This window comes from Vanacampus margaritifer, chromosome 1, assembly GCF_051991255.1.
Source record: "Vanacampus margaritifer isolate UIUO_Vmar chromosome 1, RoL_Vmar_1.0, whole genome shotgun sequence".
Lineage (NCBI taxonomy): Eukaryota > Metazoa > Chordata > Actinopteri > Syngnathiformes > Syngnathidae > Vanacampus > Vanacampus margaritifer.
The window spans coordinates 19807516-19833078 of NC_135432.1; the positions used below are offsets into that span (position 1 = coordinate 19807516).

Consider the following 25563-nt stretch of genomic DNA (forward strand, 5'->3'; position numbering starts at 1 on the left):
TTTTGACAGACTTATCACTGTATTGAGATGGTCAATGACCGTTGCTTTCATAGGTGACAACGTCACGGGTCTGGCCAGTATGAAATCCCACGTGTGCCGCCATACAATTACATCATTACATGTGACCGGGTAAACATGGCTGTTTCTTGTCAAACTCACAAATAGAATTGACGGTCTTGTTCCATGTTACGACAGGAAATGAGTGAATTAGAGACATGTCATAATAATTGCACTGATCTTGTTTACCTGGAGTCTTGGCATGCTTTATTACATCTGGCCCTTAATGTTCATCACATGTGCAGAAATACCGTTGTCATTTGTATCCTTGTAAATAACTTTTTCAGATATGTGTACAAGTGTGTTGCTGAGCAAAACTCAGTACAGTACATGGTACATGGCCTGTAATGTGTGCTAGGAAGTGTGATATAGGCCTACTTTAGGAGTAACTGCTCCCCAAAAGCAACCCTTGACTCACAAAGCAACCACATTTGACTCATTTCTACTTTTTGTTTACTTCTGAGAAAAGAGAAGATTAATAACTGCCAACCAAAAAAAGTTTAGAGTAGTGAGTGTGAGGAGCCCGACTTAATGTGAGAGCACTGCCATCTATTGGCTTCAACAGGCAACGGATGTTTATTAACAGGACAGGAGACATAATTGGTAACAATAACTGCTATGAAATATAATGGAATTTATTTGACCTTTGACCTGACCAAATTGCCATCCAAATAAATATTGGTTGTTTGACTTCAAACTTGCCCTGTACCATTTCAAAATTGGGAAAGTGGTACAGTAATGTTTTTCCTCCCGACATACTAATTATGATGCAATGCATATGGTGTCAAAGCTGTGTTATGGTTTCAGGGCTGTTTGCATCCTCGGGGACCTTATATGTGCCTCTGTTCTTCAACATCCTCAGCAACACGAAGAGCACCACCACGTTGAGAAGGCTTAGAAAGATCAGCATCTGTGTAGTCACACACACACACCAGTGGCATGAGCGAATCTAAAAAAAACAGTGAAAACCTCACTAAAATATATGTACAGTCTATTTAACTCATTCACTCCAAGCCATTTTCATCTTCACTCTGTTTTACTAGATTTTGACTGATTTTGCAAGGCCCACAGATTAATGTGTTCTATTGCTAAGAAAAGAAGGATTAGTGTCTGTTCTTCCATCAGGAAAAAAAGTCGATTTGTAGCAATTGCCATTAGCATATAGCTAAGTTTAGTCAATACTCACATTCCTGGTGTAAACACTGACAAAAAGAGATTGTTGCAACATGGCTTTGGCTGATCTCTTATACACTGCTGCCACCTGCTGGCCTTTTTTTTTTAAATGACTACCATTGCTTTAAGCCACCTCTATCATGTCAGAAGCTGCATCAAAGTCTTCTGTATGCTCTTGTATAAAAAAACATAAACACGTTTTTGGGAGAGAAGGACAAAGTATTTGAAAATATTTTTACACGTTCTGTCCACACTATTTACTTATATACTTACCTATTTATATTAATATATTTTTGAATTAACTCATTCACTGCCACTGACAGCTATAGACTTTTAAAAAAATCATTTTAACTGTTTCTATTAGTTTAACATTTTTTTCCCCTTTTTGTTGACAATAGTATGAAAACCTAGATTTTATTTTTATTATTATTATTTATTAATTTTTTTTTTTTTTTTTGTACATTTAAAACAGATATAAATTTTGTGATTAATCGTGAGTTAACCAGTGAAGTCATGCGATTAATTACGATTACAAATTTGTATTGCCCCTAATTTTAATAATATTTCTTTTAAACAAAAAAAACATGTAAAAATATGTTTTACTATTTTTTTTTTTTTTTAAGATTATTACAAATTAGGGGCGCCAGGCGATTACAATTTTTAATCCTAATTAATCACATGACTTCACTAGTTAACTCACGATTAATTACAAATTTTATATTTGTTCTAATACAATTTTTAAAAATCTAGGTTTTCAAACTCTTGTTTACAAAGGAGGAAAAACATGTTAAACTAATAGAAATAGTTCAAATTATTTTTTGACGTCTATAGCCTAAATGGCAGTGAATGAGTTAATAATTAATTATTATTATTTGTTTGTTTTTTTACCTGTCTTCACTGCATGGCTAATTTTAATCCCACGTGCAGCCCTTTGTATGCAGTGATGGCTGTTTTGAAATACTTTATAAAGTTGTGTTGAGTTGAGCAGAGACTTGTTCATATATTTATTTTCCATATTGCTTAGCTTCACGAGGGTAGCTGGGACCAATCCTAGCTGGGTTTTGGCAAGAAGCGGGGTACAACCTGAATTGGTCGGCAGTTAGTCAAGGGCACGTAAAGATAAACAGCCAATCACACATTGATATTCACGCCTATTGACAATTTTGTCTTCATTTAACCGAATATGCATATTTCTGGAATGTGGAAAGAAGCCAGAGTATCCAGAAAAAGGTTTAACAAGCAAACATGGACAGAGAAGGTCGGAATCAAGATTCAAATCAAAACCTCAGAACTGGGATGTAGACATGCTTTTATGTTAAGTATTTTTTTACATGTGCCTTGTGAACTCTGTCTTCTTGCAGTGCCATCAGATTTTTTTTTTTTTAGCAATTATTAGATTCTATTAGGAGTGTCAGGCAATAATTTTTTTATCGTAATTAATTGCACAACTCGCAAATTTATTATGTTCTAAATGTACAATAAAATGTACAATAAAATATAGTTTTCATATTATTGCTAATAAGAAATATGTCTGCATATTTTAGTCATTGATACAGTAATTTCATAATAGTTCATAAAATTTAGTTAAAATAAAAATAATGTATTGTACTATAAAAAACAAGTGTGATATTGATTTGCGTTGGTCATTATCTGCCACTAAATGGCATAACAGTGTATCAGACCTCAGTGGCCAAACTGGGTACAACATGAACAGCGCTCCCAATAAAGGCACACACAAACAAAGGGAAGACAGTATAAAATAATTTAAATAAAATCAATTTCGGGACTTTTCAAATCGATTCTGAATCGTACTAAATGAGAATCGTGATTCTTATGAAAATCGATTTTTTGGCACACCCCTAATCTCACTGGAATGAAACTCCTTCATAAACAGAGGACACCCTGTAACGATCAACGACTCTGCACTCTTCCTTGACAGTTGAGAATGTTACTATGTTCAGTCAGCTCCTACTGGCCAACATTTATGAAATGACCAAAGCTTCACTGAGACGCTCATTGCACCTTGAGGGGGCCATAAGGCTGTGTAAACCATAGTTGCTGAATTGGACCTTACTATGTAAATCCAGATGGTAAAGGACTCAACGCTTGAATCTATGTCCTTATTCCAGTCCGAAGGTGACTCCCACGCACTCTGAGCGTGGTCGTAGTCCAAATTCAGGACCCCTCGTGGCAGCACTCGGACCCCCCAGTAAGCCCTTTTTAACCTTCTGTAGCTGCCATCAAGCACATCACAGCGGTACGTTCCTGGTGGATACAAAAGCAACTTGTAGGCATATATTCTGATGTAATCACAAGAGCTTTGAGGGTATTGACACCGCGTTCACCTGCATGCTCCTCTTTGATCGGGTCCAGAATGAGCTGGACCAGCTGTGGACTCTCGTAGCGGGCGAAAAACGAGTTGTCGGAGATGATCACCCCTGGGGCACGGTGCCATTGCACCCTCAAGTGAGAAGAACACAAAAAGTGATGTGGCACACATCATCTCACAAATTATTTAATAACACGGATTTTGAACACCCTCAACACTATAGCACCTTTAACTCATTCACTCCAAGCCATTTTCACTGAAGCAATTCCTTTCACTCCCGGCTGTTTTACTAGATTTTGACTAATTTTGCAAGGCCCACAGAATATTGTGTTCTATTGCTATAACAACATGAAACCTACCAAAAGAAAGATTAGAGTAAAAAATGGATATTTTTATCTATTTCTGTTAGGCTGCAATTAGCATTAGAATATAGCTAAGTTTCATCATTATTCACAAATCTATTTAGAATTGTGAGTACATGGGCTTTTTTCCAACATGGCCCTGGTTGATCTCTTTTGCTCTGCTGCCACCTGTAGGCCGTTTGTGTAATAACTACAATATCTTCAACCATTATTTGCAGTTAAGAGGCTGCATCAAAGCCTTCTGTATGCTCTAGCATAAAAAAAAAACATTAAAAAAAAAACTATATATGTCTTTGGGACACTTCAAACATGTAAAATAGAACGTATTTATACATTTTTGGGAGTGAATGAGTTAAAAATATGAATGCGTACACCAATCACTTCAGCAATCCTGTAGAAGCTTAAATGCAAATAGTGTGCGATTAGACTTGGTGTGGCCCATCAAGCACATGGAGATAGTTTGTTGAAATACAAACAAGCTCTTGTCAAAACTAATTCTTCCATACGAATAATTTGAATTGAAAAAAAAAGTAACATGTTATTGATTCAGAAGTGATGCTAACCCAACACTGCCTTAATTCCAACAGCTCCCCCCCAATTTGATAACTTCATCATTTTTCAACAACAAATTATACCTTTAAAAACTAAATGTTCCATTTGCTGTCGACTGAAGATGACATCACCTGCGCTGAGGAAATAACTAACGACCAATCATGGCTCACCTGTGTTCTGGGTTTGGTCAGCAAACTGAGCCATGATTGGTTATTACCCATTTTCTCACCACAGGTGATGTCATCTTCAGTCGTTTTTAAAAGGTATTCATTGTTGATGAAAAATAATGAAGTTATTACATACATTATAGACAAAATATGATCCTATTGTTGAAAATGGCTCAATTAGTCGGGTATCCATTTAAGATAGTTTGCAGGAGATACATTTTGAAACTAGGTCCTAGATCCCTGGCACATCTGCTGAGCTCTCACGACAAACTTACTGTATGTGGTTGGGAACCCCTGCTCACCTCCACGAGAGCCTCTCCACCTGTTTGACCATCTCCACCAGACAGTCCAGCTGCAGCCTCTCTCCTGTTGTCTTGGTTACGGTCTTGATCCCACAATTCCACAACTCCCTACACTTGACTTTCTCATCGTGACACTTTTCCAAATCCTCGTTGACAAGCTCCTCATTGGAGGACAGTACCTCACTCTTGGCATTTGTGGTATTGGTAATGGCCTTCTCGCCATCTTTAAACATACACACCGTTTGCACTTTGAAGCCCATGCCACACGTGACACTGCACGGAGTGCTGTTGACGGCCACGAGCAACTCCAACTTATCTCCGTTGTCGTCAGCAGAGCTAAACTGGAGATGGAGCATGAGAAAGAGGAGAGCCAGCATTCCATTCATTGTGTTGAGGTATCACCTGGAAGTGAATGAAAATACATGTTTCAGTTGGATTTTTTATTTTTTTTTACTTTGAGAAAACCTTTATTTTATCAGTAATATAGTGATAAATGAGCGGAGTGAATATTGCAAATGGCTCCCTTTTTTTTTTATTTACTTGTGCCCCAAAAAAATCATGTTGGGTGCCACTGTGCTTCTAGTACAGGGGTGCTCAAGTTGGGTCCTCGAGAGCCCCTATCCAGCCTGTTTTCCATGTTTCCCTCCTGCAGCATAGCTAAATCTAATGATCAGCTAATCAGCGAGCTTTGCAGAAGCCTGATAACGATCCTGATCATGAATCAGGTGTGTTAGTGGAGAGAAACATGGAAAACAGGCTGGATAGGGGGCTCTCGAGGACCCAACTTGAGCACCCCTGTTCTAGTAAAACAGAAGTTGTGGTGTCACACACAGCTGATTCATATTCAAGCTCATCGGCAAGCTCTGCAGGAGCCTGATAATGATCCTGATAAATCAGGTGTGTTGGAGACTTAGAATAGGGTAACCTGGAAAACATGCAGGAGTCAGGCCCTCGAAGGACCAGACACTGACACCTGTGAGTTAGTGTGATAATGAGCAAATCAAAACATGCCAAATTAGCACAGAACAAATCTCTCTCTCTCATTTTTGAATATAACAACAAATTAGATCAATCAACAGGTATAAGACTTTGTTTACCTCTCTATTTTCGTCGTCATGACGTCGTGACGTTACCCATCACTCCTGACAGTGCCAAATGGTGCATGCACGGAGGTAGAGGACTGTGACGCACAAAGGTGTTCACGACATCAACTGCATTCTTATGCACGTGACGCTCACCTTAAATAAATTGCGTCACCGACTCTGTTGCGACAATCGGTAACTGTCGTAATTACCGTAATTATCCATCCATCCATTTCCCGAACAAAAGTGTTCCTAGACTTCCTTTTACACACAAATGTACTCCGTTTTTCGTTTTCGTTTATTCCCACATAAACAAAAAGACAATATAAAACAGTTGTAACATTGAAGTGTGCAGGAGAGCTCAGGAAACCCATATCGGGTTTATAAAAAGATCTCACGTACCTCATACATAATCTTCATTTTCAGTATACATATTCAATACAAAAACAAATATAAAAACAGTATATATATATAATACACTTAATACACTAAGAACATAAACAAAAAGGACTTTATAAGAATTCCAATAAAAAATAAACTACCATGTATCTATTACCACAACTCTGTTATTAGGCCAATGTACATTATGGTTTAGTGACTTTTGCTTAGTAAACATTTTTAGTTTCATTTTGAAGTTTTTTAATGACGTTGAGCAGATATTTGGATATATTTATTCCATACCTGGAGGGTGGACCCCCTATATCTTAGTGGAAAGTGACTTGCGTGTCTGTTTTAAACATCCGACATCTTGTTTATGCTTGCTCACTGAAATACTTTATTTTATTAAATTATATTTCCACATCTAAGTTTTACATAATGTTAACGCTTCATCGACCTTCATCTAGAAGTGGCTATCACATTGACTTGCAGTTTCTCGTCTGTCCAGCTGGTGTCAGACAAACACACGAGAACCAAGCCATGCTGTATTATGTACACGGCACTGGTATAAATACACAAAGACAACGTTTTTCGTTATGCCTCTAGAAGAATTAAGAGATTTCTCAAGTCTGTCTGTTTGTCCATCTATTTATCTGGGTTTTGTGGTAGTGATGTTAATAGGCGTGTATTTGCATGACTAGTAGTCACGTCACCATAACAATGTTTAAAGTAGAACTGTCAAACGATTTTCTTAAATCAGATTAATCACATCTTATAATTTTTGATTAATCATGATTATTACTCACTTAATTAAAAAGGCTTTTTATCAACATTTTTTGCCTACCAAATTTGAAGAGCAGCTGTTATGTGTTAATTATATTTACATTTAATGTTATGAGGACAACATGTTTTGATCCACTGCACACTCTCAACCTCCTCTTTTTCTAATCAGTTAATTACTTGCATAATTTAAAATGCAGAAAAAAAATTGACTCCAATATTTGGTCATGAACAGATCTGAATGTCATACTGAAACATTTATTAAATGCTTTACTTTAATGCATGTACTGCAGTTATGTTTATGTTTTTTATGTTGCTCAAACACAACCTGTGCTACCTTCCGCTGTCAAGCTAAAGGATCACCTGCGGTCAAAATTAATAGTGTGATTCATCTGCGTTAACACATTAGTGCGATACTTTTTTTTGTGATTAATCAACAAAGCCACACACAGTTTTTTTCTGAATATAAATATAAATGTCAAAACAAGTTTTTAGTGATTGGCATTGCAGACAATTAACAATTTAATTATGTGTGATTTATTGTTTAGCCATTATTTCAATTAAGAATTTTACAATGGATATTTTCACACACACGTATGCACGCACATATTTTCATACACGTACATACACACACCCTCTTTCAATTTCCTGCACTATTCATCTACTTTGAGCACCCTCCACGCATGGCGGCTCGGTGGTGACATGGGTTTGAAGTGGGTAAGTGGGTGAGCAGTGCATGCACGTTATCATGTGTCCCTTTTTTCTATCTTTGTGCACTTGCCCCTCCAACGGTCACTGCAAGCCCCTGCTTCCTTGTTTCCACATGAGTTTGTACAACAATATGGAACCATGTTCCAGAAAGACATTGTACTCCACAGTGATTTTTTATTTTATTTTATTTTGATTTAAATAATTTATTGTTTGGCTTCTTTGAATATATTAAAACAGCAAATTCATTTAATTCACAAATCTTGTGTTATTAACATCCAAATATCAAAATCATTGGAAGGAAGCCATGCGTATTCAGACAATATGCAATATGTGCTTTCAAAGTGGTAAACAAAGCCTTGTGCTGATTTCAAATGGTGTTTATATAAATCCTCATGCCCCATGTTATACATGCAGCATGCAAAAAAGAAAAGAAAAGATGGGTCAAATTGACCTCGCCTAATTATCGCAATCCCTTATTGTACTTATAGCGTTGACAGTCATCTAAGTTTGCGGAGGCCCTGTGGCTGCATACGGAGCGGTGGAATAATGAAGGGGGTATGTTAAAAATCCATACTTTTGCGTGTCCAATAAATCAAATGATGAGATAAGACATGAACAGAGTTCCTGCGCAGGATGATTTATTCCGGAGATCTCCGTCACATCATTGAATAAAACTCAAACAGTTTCAGATCAATAATGTGCCTCCTCTTTCGAAGAGCCAACCTTTTATTACAATCAAATTGAAAGAACAATACCTCCTACTCCTCCCCTCATGAATAATATAATAGAAAAAAACAGATTAGAAAACAGCATTCTCAGCACACAGTTGCAGCTGTATTTGTCTCTAGAAAAAATATACTTTCAAGGCGCTTCTCGTACTTTTTCCCATAACAAAAATCTCACAAACAAAATGTGTTTTCGCACAGACAAGGAACTTCTAGACCAAACAATGTGTCTTAGGTTAAGGTCAAATTATACTGAGTTCAACACTACTTTACCTACTTCACATCTATAAAACATTTCAACATGTTTAATATATGAAATAAATAATTAAAATGTTAATAATGTATAACAATAACTCCAAGGAATTCAGCAAGAAGCTGGAGGGCTAATGCCAACACCAAGGCCACACTGCCAGACCTCCTGGACGCCCTGAATGGTCAGCAGGCGATGTGCTCGGAGATGAGGAACCACAAGATAGACCTCATCGCCCAGCTGCAAAAGGGCAAGTGTAACGTGCTGCAGGCCAGCAAGCTGAGCAATCATCAACATTTGGGACACCCTTCCATCACCGTCAATCCGTCAATATTTCAAGACAAACCACCAATCCTTGACGTTTGATGTCACGATGGCTAACCATTTCTCTTTCCAAGCTGAACTTTTCACCCCAGAATTTATTGCTTGGAAATAAAAAGCTCAAAATATTGGTTTTAAAACAAGTCACATGATTGGGTTCATCACATTTATTTTTTTAAATAATGAAGGCTACTGCTAATGTCATTTGTAATGCTGAAAATGAATTACAAATAAGTTAAACCATTACAGCATTATTTTGAATAAATAAAATACTTGTATTGTTTTGCGTCTCATGCATTTCCTTGTTTTTTTTTTTTTTTTTTAAGAAATCAAGAACCTGCTCATGTTGCAAATATGATTTATGTCCCGATAAAAGATAAAAACTATCTTTCACAGTTCACACAGTACATTACTGAAGTTTCATTTTGAGATGATTGGATTGGTTCTTCACTGTACCAGACTGGCATGAAAAACAAAACAGATTTTGCGTCAAACCAGCACAAGGCCTTGAGACGATACGTCAGCATCCAAGGAGCCAAGTGGGGGTGACGCAAGCCATACATATCGCCTCATAAGTCTTATGACTTGCATTGTTTGTGCATATATGACAAAGTCTAAAAAATAGTGCACCTGGATTGTTTTCAAGTCTAGCAATCACAGAAAAAAACAAAATTGTTTATGAAATTGAACCACCACACAATCGAACCATATAATATAATAAATAAAATACTTGTATTGTTTTGCGTCTCATGCATTTCCTTGTTTTTTTTTAAGAAATCAAGAACCTGCTCATGTTGCAAATATGATTTATGTCCCGATAAAAGATAAAAACTATCTTTCACAGTTCACACAGTACATTACTGAAGTTTCATTTTGAGATGCAAACAGATATAAAAGTATTGAAATCCCTCTTCAAGATACTGTATCAATAAACAAGGAAGAGAAGGCTGGACCATATGTTTGTATCGACATTATTTGTTTGACTCTGTTTGGTTCTTCACTGTACCAGACTGGCATGAAAAACAAAACTGATTTTACGTCAAACCAGCACAAGGCCTTGAGACGATACGTCAGCATCCAAGGAGCCAAGTGGGGGTGACGCAAGCCATACATATCGCCTCATAAGTCTTATGACTTGCATTGTTTGTGCATATATGACAAAGTCTAAAAAATAGTGCACTTGGATTGTTTTCAAGTCTAGCAATCACAGAAAAAAAGCAAAATTTTTTATGAAATTGAACCACCACACAATCGAACCATTAAACAACAAAAACAACTAATTCTGGGTAACTGGTTGATCATATTGTATTTGGATTCGGATAAGCGGCAGAGATTGATGGATGGATGGATAGAGAAATACAATAATTTCTCATTAAAATTAATAAAAACAAGTACATCCACAAAATAATTTTACTCAGCATTTGCCACATTGAACATCATGTTAAACTAATTAAACCGTAAATAATAATAATAAAAATAATAATAATAATGAGAAGGATGGGGTCTAACCTGCTTGCGCTGCAGCGAGTATGCATTTAGTAGTGGTTTCCATTTATTGTTTATTGTCTGTGTATTGTTTGAGCTCTGTTCACAAAGGCGGAAACGTGGTGAAAGGCCGAGCATGTATTTATTCATACAAATAAAAAGTGTTACAGTTATACAAATCAAAAATTGTCACAGTTTAGTCGTCATGTTGACTTCCGGATTCCCATGCCGCACAAACGTGACCCTGTAGGTGACGAGTTCCGGCATGCCGACCAATAGAACGGCAGAATTCGAAGCGTCACTGCGCTCACGTTGTACATGCGTTCAATTGCTGTCGAAAATTAATAAATCTCAGTTTGAAAGCTATTAACAACAATGAATTGAGACATTTTAATTACAATATAAGACGTTTATAGTGTGCATACTGCGTTTAAATACATAATTACTCTGCATTTTAATTATATGGACACATTCCAGATTTTAATCCTGAACTTTTAAGGGATATAACGTTTTCGGTACGGTCCATGGTCATTGTTTAAAATGAGTTTGCCAATTTGGCTGTTATCTTGTCGTACATTTGCCTACCGAGCATGATCTGCCAGCGCCTCAGAGAGGTCACGAGAACATTGAACGTCGCACGAAAGGAGGCTATGTGGATTCCGCGCATGCGTATTGAGGCAAACTGTTATGAAACCAAGCAATCCGCAAGTAGTTTTGGACACTTCAGAAAGAGGCCAACGATTCTGCCGTATGCCTTCACGCACCCAAGTGGCGGACGGTACTTTCACGCACAGGAGGGAAGAATGCTCCTTTTGTTGGGCTTGATTTAAATATAATCTCCGGGGCGCTACGGAGAGGTAAGGCATGAGTTTTGGGGGCGAAAGTATTTAGTTTCAAACCTTCTACTTTTATAAACAGCGCCACCGGTTATGTAAAGCGTGCTCCGCTGACCCCGTTTCTTGTGTTGGTGTCCAGCCGGGCACGTCAACTTCAGTGTGAAATTATCCTTTTTATGTAGATGTATTATTGTTATTGTTTTTGTAATTTAACGATCGGACCCACTGACGCTCGCGTTGGCTGTAGTTGAAGATTGAAATTGAAATTGTGAATGAAGTTTGCGCAAGGTTCCAATGTACAACAGACGCATGACCTAGTTTCCACCTTCGGGACGTTCACTGCATTTGCGTCTACACAGCCACCATAGATGTGCATCTACAATATGCACAGTACATAATCGTGGTCGGAAAGTGTATGTTCCACTGGATGCACAAACTGGAAGGGTACATTCAATAAAAAGAATACGAGAGTTAGGTCATTGTTTAAATCATAATATTTTCTAAATTGTCTTTATAACTTCTGTCATTATTGTTAGAGCATTATTACTTAGAACTTCTTAAAACGTTAATTAAGGTTTTATGATGGTGAAACAGTTAATGAATCTGAACTGTTCAGAGGTTGACCAGTGTCTTGTAGGAGATTGTGTTAAACCTAATATTTCATTTATCAAAATGCTGTACGTTAGCATACACGTGAAACAGACTATATTCAGATCCATCATGTTATTGGCGTCAGAAGGCAGCCTCTTTCCGCCCAAACAGACGTGTTGCTGTTTTAGGTTTCATGCCATTGCATGATAGGTGACAACATGACAAACACTCCCCTGAAAAATCTGTCGAGTGTTATCAGGCTGTAAAAATCAACAACACCACAACAAGTGTTGACCTGTTTTCATTTTTAATTTACCTCCGGAGAAGAACAAAAGATCATGAATAAATAAAGAATCTATGTATCTACCCATCTAAGCATACATAAATCTATCTACTGTATAGTTTTGTATTTCTGATAGATGGTTCTTTGTTATTGTTGCTAAATTATAATTATTTGAAAAAAAAACAAGAAGAAAAAAACAGGCTTGCGTGCTATGACAGTGAATTTGTTCCGTTAATTTTTATCAAAAATGCCATGTGCCCACAGTTACGTGCACTGTTGTTGTTGCACCTTATCACCATAAAGCTCTCCTGACAGGTACTCTATTTAGGGACTTTTATTTTGCAGTTGCTGCTGTACTTGTTATATGAATTTCCGTAACAGGTCTTCCAACCACAATGCAGTAGATTGGCAGGTGAGAGGGGACAGGGACTGCAGGTTATACAAGAAAACAATTTACTTTTTAGCTTAGCTAAGTTGGCTAGCGGCGCAAATGAAATTGATGTGGCAACCATGGTTACGCTTTGTGGGGAGGAAGTTGCCACATTGGGAAACATCAAAACTGGAGTCAACAATTAAAATGGGCATGGCATGACGAGAAACCGATCGTGATCTAAAAAAAGAAGGAGAAAGAAACAGCTAGGTACATCACGTGTGTATGCATAGTTTTTCTTTGCCAACAAGGCTGTGAAAATGTATTGTTTTTTAAATGGTATTAATGGTATTAAATAGGTCATAGCACAATTCACTCATCATTTTCTCATCCCTTCCTCAGACAAAAATGGCCCCCAATTCCATCCACTGGTTCCGGAAGGGCCTCCGTCTTCATGACAACCCAGCACTCAGGGAGGCAGTTCACGGGGCGGGCACGGTGCGCTGTGTTTACTTCTTGGACCCTTGGTTTGCAGGCTCCTCCAATGTCGGGGTCAACAGGTGGAGGTAAGCCTTTTTTTCCCCCTGTGGCGATTATGCATCACCACTTTTTGTCATCATATCATCATCACTGTCCAATACAAATCATTCTAAACGTAAACAAACAGTTACTTTGTCATTCTGTACTTTTGAAAAACTATAACTGACAAAATTTGGAACTACAGTACATGCTCTTGTTTGGGCAATTACAATATGTAAACAGGTGCATCATGGGATATCCCCTGGCAGCCTAGGCTAATGGTAACTTTAACTAGACTTCAGGGATGACTAAGGCCATTCTATAAACTTCAAGCTATGAGCTTCTTATTTATGTAGAATGTGCAATTGTGAGAATTATGATTGTTTTGCAAAAACCAAGACCATGAACAAATGAGTTCGTTGCCCCCAAAAATCCCCGTGGGTGTGTTCGGCAATACGTCACGCCGCTTCACTCAGACCATTCGGAAACTCAGAATTTGCTCAAATGTGCCGTTCTAGTTCCGAGCCAGTGCACGCAGTTCAAGTAGACAGATAAGTTAAAGGAGAAGTCAACTCCCCCGAAAAAAACTCTTGACAATAATATGTTCTATGCAGCCCCACTTGTCTAAATACGGTATTCTGGTTAATACTGTGTTAGTGGAATATGATTTAAACATCAAAATCCAGCCGTTTTTATCAAAATCAGAGACGGCCATTTTGCCACTTGTTGTCAAGTGAAAATGACATCACAGTTGCTCAGGTCTCAGGTAACAACCAATCAGTTAAATTTCAGAAAACAGGTGAGCTGTGATTGGTCGTTGTCTGAGCCCAGAGCAACTGTGAGGTCATCTTCAGTCGACTGCAAGTGGCAAAATGGCCGCCCCCTGAGATTGATAAAAACAGCTGGATTTTGCTGCATAGCTCATATTCCACAAATGTAATATTCATCAGAATGTCATGTTTAGACTAGTGAGGTCACCTTTAACATATTATTGTCAAGAAATGTTTACGGTTGACTTTTCCTTTAAGATATGATCGAAGCACCTTGCCGGTTCTTTACCGTGGCAGCAGGCGAGGACGGCTATTAGCTACATAAATATAAATAACGTATATAAAAATTCACAGTTAATTGGGAGTAGCAAACAAGCCATTGTGTTTCACGTGTTTATTGAAGACGTTATACAGCTGAATAATTTTGATGTAACGGTGTCGAGCAATGACAAGACAGGAAGAAAAAGAATACTGGATAAACATTGCCCCAACAGCCACGACTGGAATCGGGAGCCAGCTAATTTGGTAGCCATTTGAACCGTATCAATGGCGTTCACTGGCTGTCAGACATGTAAAAAACATAATTCCAGAAACACTCCAAGTATATTTTTTCCTGCGGGTTGTTTAATGTCTGCAAGAGTGTGAGAGTTTGCAGTCACTTGTCTGTATTTGTGCTTGGACACCGACATGCTGGATGCCCCCCCCCCCACCCCCCACTCTTTGACACAGAGTTGGTTTGCTCTCGGCTCTCGCTGCACTTTTTTCTCTCTCCAAATAACCGCACTTAAAAATGATTGTGCAGAATCCATTTTTGCCTGCTAAAAATCACATCACGGTTTGATATTGGTATGGGTACTTGGTGCAACATTATTAACGACCACAAGATGCTGTGAATTGTGTTTGAAAACTCAATGCCCATCCATGCCCCTAACGTCGGCCCGTGATGTAAGCATGATGAAAGTCCCATCTTTGACCCTAGATATACAGACGCTCCCCACCTTACGAACGAGTTACGTTCCGGACGATCGTTCGTAAGGTGAATTTGTTCGTAAGTTGCTTCAGTGCTATATTTTGTTTTATAATTTATGTTAAAAGCCTATATAAGTATATTGAAGGTTTATATAAGTATGTTTAAGGCTTGTACAAGTAACCTGCATTGGTTTGTACTGAACAAAAACTTAATAAAATGGAGAGAATACGTACAGTACTGTACTGTACTACGTATGTTAGAGAGAGAGAGAGCGAGACACACACACACAGTATGTACATGTACGTAATAAGATAAATAAAATGAAGTTCAACTTACTTTTTGAAGATGTACTCGATGCTTAAGGAGATGATGGAGGAAGAGGAAGAGGAGGATTTTATATCATGAGAGATTCTTCGTCGTCGCTGGAATCGGCTTCAAAAGTTATTTCCTGCTTCATGGGGATCGGCGTTTTCTTCCTCCTCCTCCTCGCCACGTTGCTCAGCCTCCAATGAGCTCTCACAGCGCTAATCGTCGGTATTAGCGGCAGAAAGAAGCACTACGCGCAATACAAAATCTAACTTACAGCATTTCTTTCCAAACATTTTTCGACATACTGTACGCGCAGAAATGTTCGTATGTACCGTTGTTCGCAACTCGAATGTTCGTAAGTAGGGGAGCGTCTGTATGTTGTTACTCCAACTAGCACAAATTTTGAGTCGCTGACCCAGTGATGTTGCACTGATTGTACCTTGTAAGTGAATGTACAAGGAAGAAATTGACCTCCAAGCAGGAAATGCACATGACGGTGCACATGAGTGTTGTGGATGGTATAATGCACTTGTGGGTCACAGAAAAAACAAAACACATCATAAAAACTGCACTTAAGTGGAAAGATTAAAGTTGTTCTCGGGATCCCACTCACCTTCACTATGACATGCAATTAACTTCAACATTCCATACATCATTTTGCATAAATCTTCCTGTTCCTGATCACTTGTTTGTAAAATTGATGGATGGATGGTAGTCAACCATAGTCACCAAACGGATTGTACTAGACTTTAAAGGTTCCACTGTACGTAGTCCATGGCCGTTGTTGGAGTATGGAGTCATTTTTTTGTTGTTGTAAATGATGCAGGAAAATGGCAGAATTCTGTGTTAATATGCCTCATCAATAGTTGTTTCCTTGCTGTAGGACAAGCAAGGAAACAGATGTAGGTTAGTGTGCCAGGCAGCAACGTTCAACTTGTGAGTGGTTATGTGATCGTGACCTACTTGTGGGGAGGCACTCTCCATACTGACTGACACGCTCGCTAGAAAAGGCTGCAGGCAAACACGATGGCCGAGGGAAGTGCGCTTGCTCAACACCGCCGTCACTTTGTCATCTGCCAAAATACGAAAAGCGTAGATTAAACGTCACATGATCAGTGAAGCCCATGAGTCTGCAGAGTATCTCATTTGCATTCAAAAGAATGTTTACGAGTGAAAGCGAATGACACTTTTTTTTTTGTAGAAGTAGTAGTCTAGTGTACAGTAGTGTGATGTAGTACTGGAAACACAACAGCTCCTGCAGGTCTTAGGGACAGTAGTTATTTATTTTAAGAGGTACAATTTTTCATTAAAATCAATGAATTGAACCGTTAGAATTGATTATTACGCAATGAAAATGATGTTGCATCTGAATTTCTGTTGGCAAAGAAAGGGGGGGACGTTTTATTTACAGGTCTTCAAACACTTAAAAATAATTACAAATAAAGTACTGTGATTGTTAAAAAATAAAGGATGTTTTGTTTTTAACCTACACATTATTGTGGAATTCAATTTACAAGTTGTAAGTAGGCTAAATTTCATTTTCACTATATGCACTACACACCGTAAATCGGGTGTCCAAACTTCTTCATTTGAGGGGTCACATACAGAAAATCTGAAATTGTGTTTAGTCCTAAAAAATTGTACAAATAATTTATTTGTGCTTTTACATATTTAGAAAAATGCTACAATATATAAACCAATTTATTTGTAATTGTGAGACCTATTTTTTTTTTCCTGACACAGTCCCTGCTTACTTTTTTTTTTCCAAATTATTTTTGAACCGTGTCAATATGTCAAATGCCATTTTTATTATATATCCCGGGCCACAGAAAAAATGGATGGCGAGCCGCAAATGGCCCCCAGGCCGTATTTTGGACAACACTGTCTTGAATACACTAGTACCTTGACTTAGAGTCCACCAATTTAGGACTTTTCAGAATTACAAGCCATTGCTCTGTAGATTATTTATTTTTGCATCACATACGCCGCTGCTCACTATTGACAGTCACAGAACTAATTCAACTCTTAAGTCAAGATACCACTGTAACACAGTTATGTAAACATATATAGATATATTAGGGAAATATCATATTTAAGAGCGTTAAATGAAACGTAATTAAATTCAGCCATTCAACTACAACTGTCATATAAACATGATAGGTACTTGAAGACCCCCATAAGGAATTTGTTAGCAAACTCATCAGCTCACTTGTTAATATGATTTTAATACAAAGAGTTACAGAGTGGAGAGAGCGTGTGCACTAGGAATGAGGTTACCAGGCTAAAGGATTGTGTTGTAGTCTGATGGAAATAGTGTATTTGCACCAGCAGATGTAGGACATACAAGGTCTGACTGAGGTTTGATGACACACACACGCACAGTGAAACATTACCAGGAAGTGGCTCTTGAAGCACACCACACAAGTTAAACTTGCAGAGAATCACACACGAAAGACATCATGATGTAGACAATCACATAAAGTCTTGTGGTCGTGCCCTCAAGCATTCTGCACGTGCACCATATATCAACCCAGGATATTTAATATGTTTGCTTTGTTAATTTGTGCTTTACTACTGATATAAAAATATTTGGTTACTTGGATTGAATCATCGCTGCACTACAGTACACTTAGTCACATAAAGAATGTTTGAGATGATTTGGATGTGCTCAAAATCAAGTGGCATGGAATCAGTTACAAAAAATATGTGATCGTGCCATCCCTAGTTATAGTAATTAGATGGATGGATTGGTAAACTGACTTTGCACCAGTAGCTAAACAATAGAATTCTGTAAGAGCTTAAAGAATCAGTAGACACTTTACTTTCTTAAGTTAGAGAACATCAGACTGTCCTTAATCGGCCGCTCTATTGAGTTTGGGAGTTTATGGGGTCCATTTCTGGCATTTGTCAAGAAGTCTGACTGCGATGCTTTGGATCTTTAGAAATTTCATTTTATTCTTTGCTGTGATGGAGGATGGTGGTGTCATTGCTACTACTTTAACTTGAGATTTCTATTGCTTTCTGTATTGTTTATTTTGACTTGACTGATCTGCCTGTTAGTGTTTGATTATTGTTTTTGATGTTGTTTTTCTTTTCTTCATATGTGGTTGCTCCTTCTAGGTTTCTTGATTTGCTATATTAATGTGATGACCCCTTTTTTTTTTATATATATATTTAGTTTTATTTGTTGTTGGGGTTTTTTCATAAGAAAATGTGAACTTTGTACACCGTGTAAATGTTTCTGATACTATTGTATTCACTCAAAAATGTAATAAACAAAATTGGAAGAAAGTCCGGAGTCTGAAGAGGGTGAAATTGTCCTCTTCGCAGCAGACACATGAACAACCCCCTTCCTAAACTGTGCAACCTCACTGCCACTTCGTTAGTTGATAACAAAAAAACGGATTATCTTTGTCTTTACGGCGTCTCTTCCCAGGGACAGGCTGATGGACATTGACAGAACGGCCTGCCAGGCCACTGCTTGATCCTCATGCAGATCAGACCCAGTCTAGACTGGTGGCGCTGAGTTGTGCTTGTTTGTAGGTCAAAGATGTAGATGTAACTGTGTACTGAAACAAATTGTGTTCAACAAGAGTGATCAAGTCATATTATCTAGTGAAGTCATAGTTTGGAGTGGAAAAACTTGAGGTGTTGCGTGTGGAGGAGGATGGTGAGAGCAACGTCACCTATGTACCTATGTTTTTTTTTTTTTTAGAATTTTTGACACTACAGTAATATCTGGGCTATAAGCCGCTACTTTTTTCACTTGCGACCCTGCGGCTAATACAAAGGTGCGGCTTATCCATCAGATCACAATGGGGCGCCATATAAAGGAAGCGCAAGAGCGTCAGGCAGAGCAAACCAAACCAAGTGAGCCCAAATACAACAGGAGAGACAGAACGAGAGCGAGACAATTTGCGCCCTAATTATGGAAAAGAAAGTAGTAGGAACCAGGTGCGGTAACAATAAAACACCTGCGGCTTACAGTCGGGTGCGGCTTATATGTGTAACAAACTCCAGTATTCCCCAAATTTAGCTAGCGTGGCTTATAGTCAAGAGTGCCTTATAGTCCAAAAATTACTGTAATATTTTCTCTTTTACTGCAAATCAATATCGGCTTGAAATATCGGTTGTCGGCCTCCTTGACTACTAATAATTGGTATTGGTCTCGGCCTTGATAAAACCATATTGGTCTATCACTAATCGCTGAAGACCAAATGATAATTATGTGAACATTAATCATAGTAGTCCTCTACCAAGGTGGTAAAATCCTATGCCGTGTTTGCAGCTACCACCTGTATAGCTACATTAATTGTTCATTCACAAGTCCCAAAACTCAGCAATAGAGGTTGAAGCTGCAGCTTATAATATGCCCTTTTTTCTTTCAATCTTTTTTTTTTTTTTTTTTACACAAAAGAAAAATACTTTAACAAACTAAAATCATCAAAAAGCCAGCACAAATTTCACCATTTTACAGAAAGTGAAGTTAAGTCATGAAAGAAAGCTATAACCACCAAACTTAACTCAAGCCAAGTGGTGGAGTTAGATGTCTGGTGCAGAGTGGCCTAAAGCTGGTTTTGGTTCTGTCAAAGATTTTTACTGTTGCAAGGGACTTTGTTCTAGGCAAGTGTTTGATTGTATGTTGGGATTAAGTTCAACCCATTTAATTTTCTTCTTGTCCACCAGGTTTCTTCTCCAGTGTTTAGAGGATCTGGATGCCAACCTTCGAAAACTCAACTCCCGCCTTTTCGTCATAAGGGGCCAACCAGCCAATGTGTTCCCGCGGCTTTTTAAGGTCAGCTTCTGCTATAGATGTCCCTCTTTGGAGTCTTTGATTTCATTTGAAGCCCTGTAAGCATTGATGTGTGTGTGTGTGTGTGTGTTGTGTCTGCAACAGGAGTGGAAGATCTCTCGGTTGACCTTTGAGTACGACTCGGAGCCTTTTGGAAAAGAGAGAGATGCTGCCATCAAAAAGCTGGCTATGGAGGCAGGAGTGGAGGTCATCGTCAAGACCTCACACACTCTGTATGACCTGGACAAGTATGTTGCAAACCTGACACTTCTAGATTGTCATTCAAAACATTATTATTATTATTATTAACTTGACATTTGTCAACCTTTGCCATTGGAAACAGTGTGTGCCCTCTTTTGTTATGAGGGGTACAGCTTAACACTTAAGGGCTCTATTTTTATGACGAGCCCAAGTCAGGCGTGGCAAGCTAAATAAATTTGCGCGCAGGTGGGTTAGACCAAGTGTTAATTGGAGTGTTGGTAACAGGCACAGTTAAAAAAGGCCCGTTTGTGCCATTGTGGGCGTCAACACAGCCGACTTGATTCATCGCCAACCAAAGTGGCTCATCTCATTCCCTTTAAAAGTGGGCGTACTGATAGTCCGGAAGAAGAAACAGATTTTAAACTTCTTCTTTTAAAAAAAAAAAGGACAACATTTAGTCTTCTCTTTTCAAATCCTCCTTGTGCATCTCACCATTCTTGATCAAAAAAACGATACAAAAAACATAGCAGTGACTACATTTATGGTGACACTGGAGTAGGCATTGGGCTAAGCAATAACAAAAAACCCTCAGCTTATCTCCCCAACGTCTACTTTTTGCCCCACCGCGGTCAGCAGCATGTTGTCAAGCCATGTTGAACTGCGCTGAATGATGGTCTCTAACTCTTCCCTTACCCACCAGGATCATAGAACTGAACAGTGGCCAACCACCTCTTACCTACAAGCGTTTCCAGACACTGATCAGTCGCCTGGATCCTCCTGAGATGCCTGTTGAGACTCTGTCAGACAGCCTGATGGCCAACTGCATCACCCCCATCATGGACGACCATGGAGACAAATATGGGGTTCCGTCTCTGGAGGAACTTGGTGAGAAAAACACCACAAAGAAACACCTGTTGTCACTTGTTCTGTTGTATAGTTTTCTTTTTTTTTATTGGAAAAAATAATTGCAGTTCACTATAAGTAAAAAAAAAAAAGAAGAAAAAAAAGAATGTGATAGGGATGGGCAACTAATTGAAATTTAATCATGATTTTGATTTTGGCTTATCGTGATCTTAAAAACATAATCAAAGAAAATAATTCAATCATTTTGTAGTGATTTAGCAAAAACTTATTTTAATGCACACCTATGTATGTTTTTTTGTTGTTTTGTTTTTAGCATTAACTGTTTTATTTAAGTGCTTAAACACGCCTTTAAAACAGTGCAAACACATTTAAACCCGAAATGTATTGAGCGAGCAAAAGCAGTGAATAACACAACAATATTGTACAAACAGTATTAGAAGAAAATCTACAATAACTGCTTAAATAACACAAACAAAATCGGCATTATAGCAGGACCATGAAATGTGACGCATGATATAGCGGGGGATTACTGTACTCTTTATAAGCCACAACCCACAGTGCCATTATGATGTTGGACATTGAGATGAAATACAGTGGAGCTTCAGAAGCTGTACACAATACATTAGAGATGGGGTTTTTTCAGATTTTGAATAAATTTTCCAAATTACAAATGTTTGAAATGGAATGGCTCTTTCACCATTTTCAAAACTTTAAATTGAATGTGTACCTAATGTTTAAAGTAAGAATTCTGAGAATTAAGTCACTTTAAAGTGAGAATTATGTCAATTCTTACTTTAAAGTCAGAATTCTCACTTTAATTACAGAATTCTGACAATAAAGTGAGAATTCTCTCTTTAAAGTGACTTAATTTTCAGAATTCTCATTTTAAAGTCAGAATTATGAGAATAAAGTCAGAATTATGAGAATAAAGTCAGAATTCTCTCTTTAAAGTCAGAATCCTGAGATTATAGTCAGAATTCTCACTTTAAAATCAGAATCCTGAGATTAAAGTCAGAATTCTGACTTTAATTCTGAGAATGACGTGAGAATCCTGCCAAACTTTTTTTCTCTCTTCACTGGCCCTAATCCTCTTCCGTACATTTGAGCATAGTTGATTGTCATGCAAGAGAAAAATAAATTCTACAACCGCTGTCCACATAGAGAAATCACAAAACATTGAAAGTCAGCTGGGTTGGGCTCCATCTCACCTGTGACCCTGAGCAGGATCAGCAGTAGAAAATGGCTGGATGTTCTTTTGTGGTAGCTAAACACCGTTGTGGAATTAAGTCCATCTGTCAGGACACATTTTGGTATTTAAAGACGCTGCTGGTCTAAATCTGACTATTGGATTAATTGTGTAGCAGCTCATCTTCCTCTGAGCTTCCATCCAGATGTCTGCTTTCCATTCACAGATGGTTTGGCTCAATTGAGAGCACAGACTTGCTTTGCCTCCACCTGGGCCAAGTCAGGTGTCAGTAAAGTATATTTAAGGTTTCTTATGCTTGTTAAGCAGAGGTCAGGCTGTTTGTCTCTTAAAATAGCCTTGAACATAGTAATGCTGTTAGCCTCTGTAAAACCACATTCACTCTTGGCAGCCATCTGCTGCTTCCACCTGGACAAGGTGCAAACTGTGTACCCATGTGCCGATACGAGTATCATCATGAGGGATTGTGTATATTTATATGCACACCACCTGTTAATAGTTTGGACAAACATTTTCATGCTATTGAATAAAAAATCGTGTCCAAACCTTTGAGTGCAATTACTTGCATTGACGGGGTGTACATCCATTTTGTACATTAATGCTGCAGTCCAGTTGGCAGATGTCCAATCTGATTTTTATCCACAATTCGAAGAGGTCTCATTCTGAAGCGAGGTTGTCCCCATTCCATGTATTTTCTTTGCTTTCACTTTGGAATTGTACGTCTTGAGAGAACAAATTTTGTCACTTAATATAAATCATGCCAATGGCTGAATTTATTCTGTGTTGCTTTTGCAACATCACTAATTTGTCTGAGAAACATAAGAACGGCCCCTGCTAGCTTAATGCTAACATGATGTAAAATGATTTTAACATGCTAACAGTTAGCATGGATAGGCACAGTTTTACAAACCTCAAAGCAAAAATCAAACACAAATGTTGGAAAAACTCACGAAGGAAGATAATACAACAGTACTCACAGGCAGATATTCATTATCATCTATGAAGAATTACTAATATTACAGCAACTGAGTCACTTACATTAGAGTAGTAGTATTCTTTGTCAATTGTCGTTTGTGTTTGCATGACGATATGTATACAGTTGTGCTTGGACGTTTACATACCCTAGGGTTATGTAAACATATGAGCATGATCGCATTGTGAGAAAAGTACTTTATTGATAACCTATCATGGCTGTTATATCTCAAATTGTGCTGTGTTCCACTGTTTTAAATTGTATAAAATGTGCCTTTTTACGAGGTATTACATTGCTGGATTAATTGTTCTTCGTGTATTCAGGCTTTGACACCGAGGGCCTGCCAACAGCTGTGTGGCCAGGAGGAGAGACGGAGGCTCTGACCAGAATAGAGCGCCATTTAGAAAGAAAGGTGAGGGTTGTCTTTATTTATTATTATTATTGTTGTTGTATTTGTGAAGAGACAGATTTCCCTGAATATCCACAAAGACTTTCAACAGTGCATTCCAGAAAACTGGGAAGTAGGACATAACCTTTTTAGTGCTTCTCTAGTCCGACCTCTGTGTTCAAGGCAAATGTACAAACACTTGTCTGAGAAAAAAAAATACAAATAAATGTTTAATATAATATTGTGTTTGAAAAAAATTCCAATGCATTTCAATGTGTGTCAACTGTACATGGATTTTCGCCATTCACAGTCCGACCCGGTCCATATACACCACTAATAGCGCAAATTCACTGTACGTCGTTTTGTCCCGATTTGCACTTCTCCAATTCAGAAGTTTTCACTTTGGTACAACCCTTTTTCTGGAATGACGTGTCATGCCATGTCCACAAACGCACAAACGGGTATTTATTTAAAGTAAATGAATAAAAAAGTAGGAAAATATATTTTTTTGCTCGTATTTTTGGGGCGACAGTAAAATAATTGATTCTTTGTATGGATTTTGCATTGAGTGCAACATTTCTGACCCGAACCAATTTTTTTTCTAGCTATTGTGGTTTTAACTCAAACACAACTCAACTCATTGTACTGTCAGCCCCCTTCTTCCATTGCTGTTAATGGGCCTTTTCCTAAAATACCTTCCTAAAGTGGCATTGAGCTACGTGTTACAATGCCATCTGGCTTTGATATGCATTTTGATGTGGAGATTTGTTTTCAAACCCCAAGGTGGGGAAACAAAGTTTGTTTTTAAGAAAAAAATACCCATGCATATGTGGACATAGCCGTTGGTTGCTGTGGGATGCTCTGCACCTCCCCGCCCCTGGTTTACTTGTGCACCTTCCAGGCATGGGTGGCAAACTTTGAACGTCCGAGGATGAACGCCAACTCGCTGCTGGCAAGCCCAACAGGCCTCAGCCCTTACTTGCGCTTCGGCTGCCTCTCCTGTCGCCTTTTCTACTTCAAGCTCACGGACCTCTACCGCAAGGTGGGCAGTCATCTCAGAGATCAGGATTGTTGTTTTCGATTACTGAGCATGAACCATCTAGATTGTAAATAGTAAAGGGGACATGGATGGTTGGCGGTGGAATTCAGTGATCTGGGGATTTCTATGAGTGATAAGTGGAATAATTAAAGAATCAATATTGCCCGGTCTAATGCCAATAATGAGTGTAACATTTTGTGTTGTCCTCAATGAAGCAGGAAGTTGCCTGCACACTGGCTAAAAACCAAATGGATGACTTCATTGTTTTTACATTCTAAAACAAGCAGTGGTAAACTTATTTGACACCTGGATAAGAGTTAGTAATGTTATGCTGACATTTAGTGTATAATTTTGTTGTGGGAGTTCTCTTTATTTCATCCTTTTGTCTGTTATTAACTCATTCATTGCCATTGACGGCTATAGACGTCAAAAATTCATTTGAACTATTTCTACTAATTTTCCACTTTTTCCACTTTTTATTAAGAGTATGAAAACCTAAAAAATATATATATGTGTATTATACATTTAGAACAGAAATAAAATGTGTGATTAATCGTGAGTTAATTATTGAAGTCATGTGATTAATTATAATTAAACAAATTTAATTGCCTGACGCGATTCAAACATTTTTTTTAATTTAAATTAAGGGCGTCAGACCATTACATTTTTTAATTGTAAATAATCGCATTACTTCACTAGTTAACTCACGATTAATCACAATTTTTTTATCTGTTCTAAATGTACAATTAAAAAAAATAAGGTTTTCACACTCTTGTTAAC

At 38.0% G+C, this 25563-nt stretch overlaps 2 protein-coding genes across 3 annotated transcripts in view; one reads left to right on the plus strand and one right to left on the minus strand.

Annotated features, from left to right (window-relative positions):
• Positions 1–323: 323 nt before the first annotated feature.
• On the minus strand, positions 324–10887 carry tmem81 (transmembrane protein 81). Of its 2 annotated transcripts, XM_077584363.1 has the most exons (6): positions 10699–10887; positions 6040–6122; positions 4943–5344; positions 3576–3691; positions 3305–3495; positions 324–967 (listed from the first exon to the last, which is right to left on the minus strand). In XM_077584363.1, the coding sequence occupies exons 3-6, from the start codon at positions 5326–5328 to the stop codon at positions 842–844; spliced, it is 819 nt and encodes a 272-aa protein (XP_077440489.1). In that variant the 5' UTR covers positions 5329–5344; positions 6040–6122; positions 10699–10887; the 3' UTR covers positions 324–841. The 2 variants fall into 2 exon arrangements, with proteins under 2 accessions (XP_077440489.1, XP_077440482.1); XM_077584356.1 differs by lacking the exon at positions 6040–6122.
• Positions 10888–11367: 480 nt separating this feature from the next.
• The window catches only part of LOC144060958 (cryptochrome-1-like), a 28376-nt gene continuing 14180 nt past the window's right edge, over positions 11368–25563 (plus strand). Inside the window, exons 1-7 of the mRNA XM_077580937.1 lie at positions 11368–11531; positions 13157–13320; positions 20009–20117; positions 20220–20362; positions 21016–21200; positions 23680–23768; positions 24646–24786. Of these exons, the coding sequence (XP_077437063.1) occupies positions 13163–13320; positions 20009–20117; positions 20220–20362; positions 21016–21200; positions 23680–23768; positions 24646–24786 (825 nt within the window). The 5' untranslated portion in view covers positions 11368–11531; positions 13157–13162. The remainder of the gene's footprint in view (positions 11532–13156; positions 13321–20008; positions 20118–20219; positions 20363–21015; positions 21201–23679; positions 23769–24645; positions 24787–25563) is intronic.

What these genes read in the sequence shown, in the direction of transcription:
- tmem81 (XM_077584356.1), bottom strand. Translation starts at nt 5,328, where the DNA reads ATGAATGGAATGCTGGCTCTCCTCTTTCTCATGCTCCATCTCCAGTTT. An exon ending in GATCAAAGAGGAGCATGCAG is followed by an intron (nt 3,496 to 3,575) that starts GTGAACGCGGTG and finishes TGTATCCACCAG; the next exon opens with GAACGTACCGCTGTGATGTG. An exon ending in TTACCATCTGGATTTACATA is followed by an intron (nt 968 to 3,304) that starts GTAAGGTCCAAT and finishes GTGACTACACAG; the next exon opens with ATGCTGATCTTTCTAAGCCT.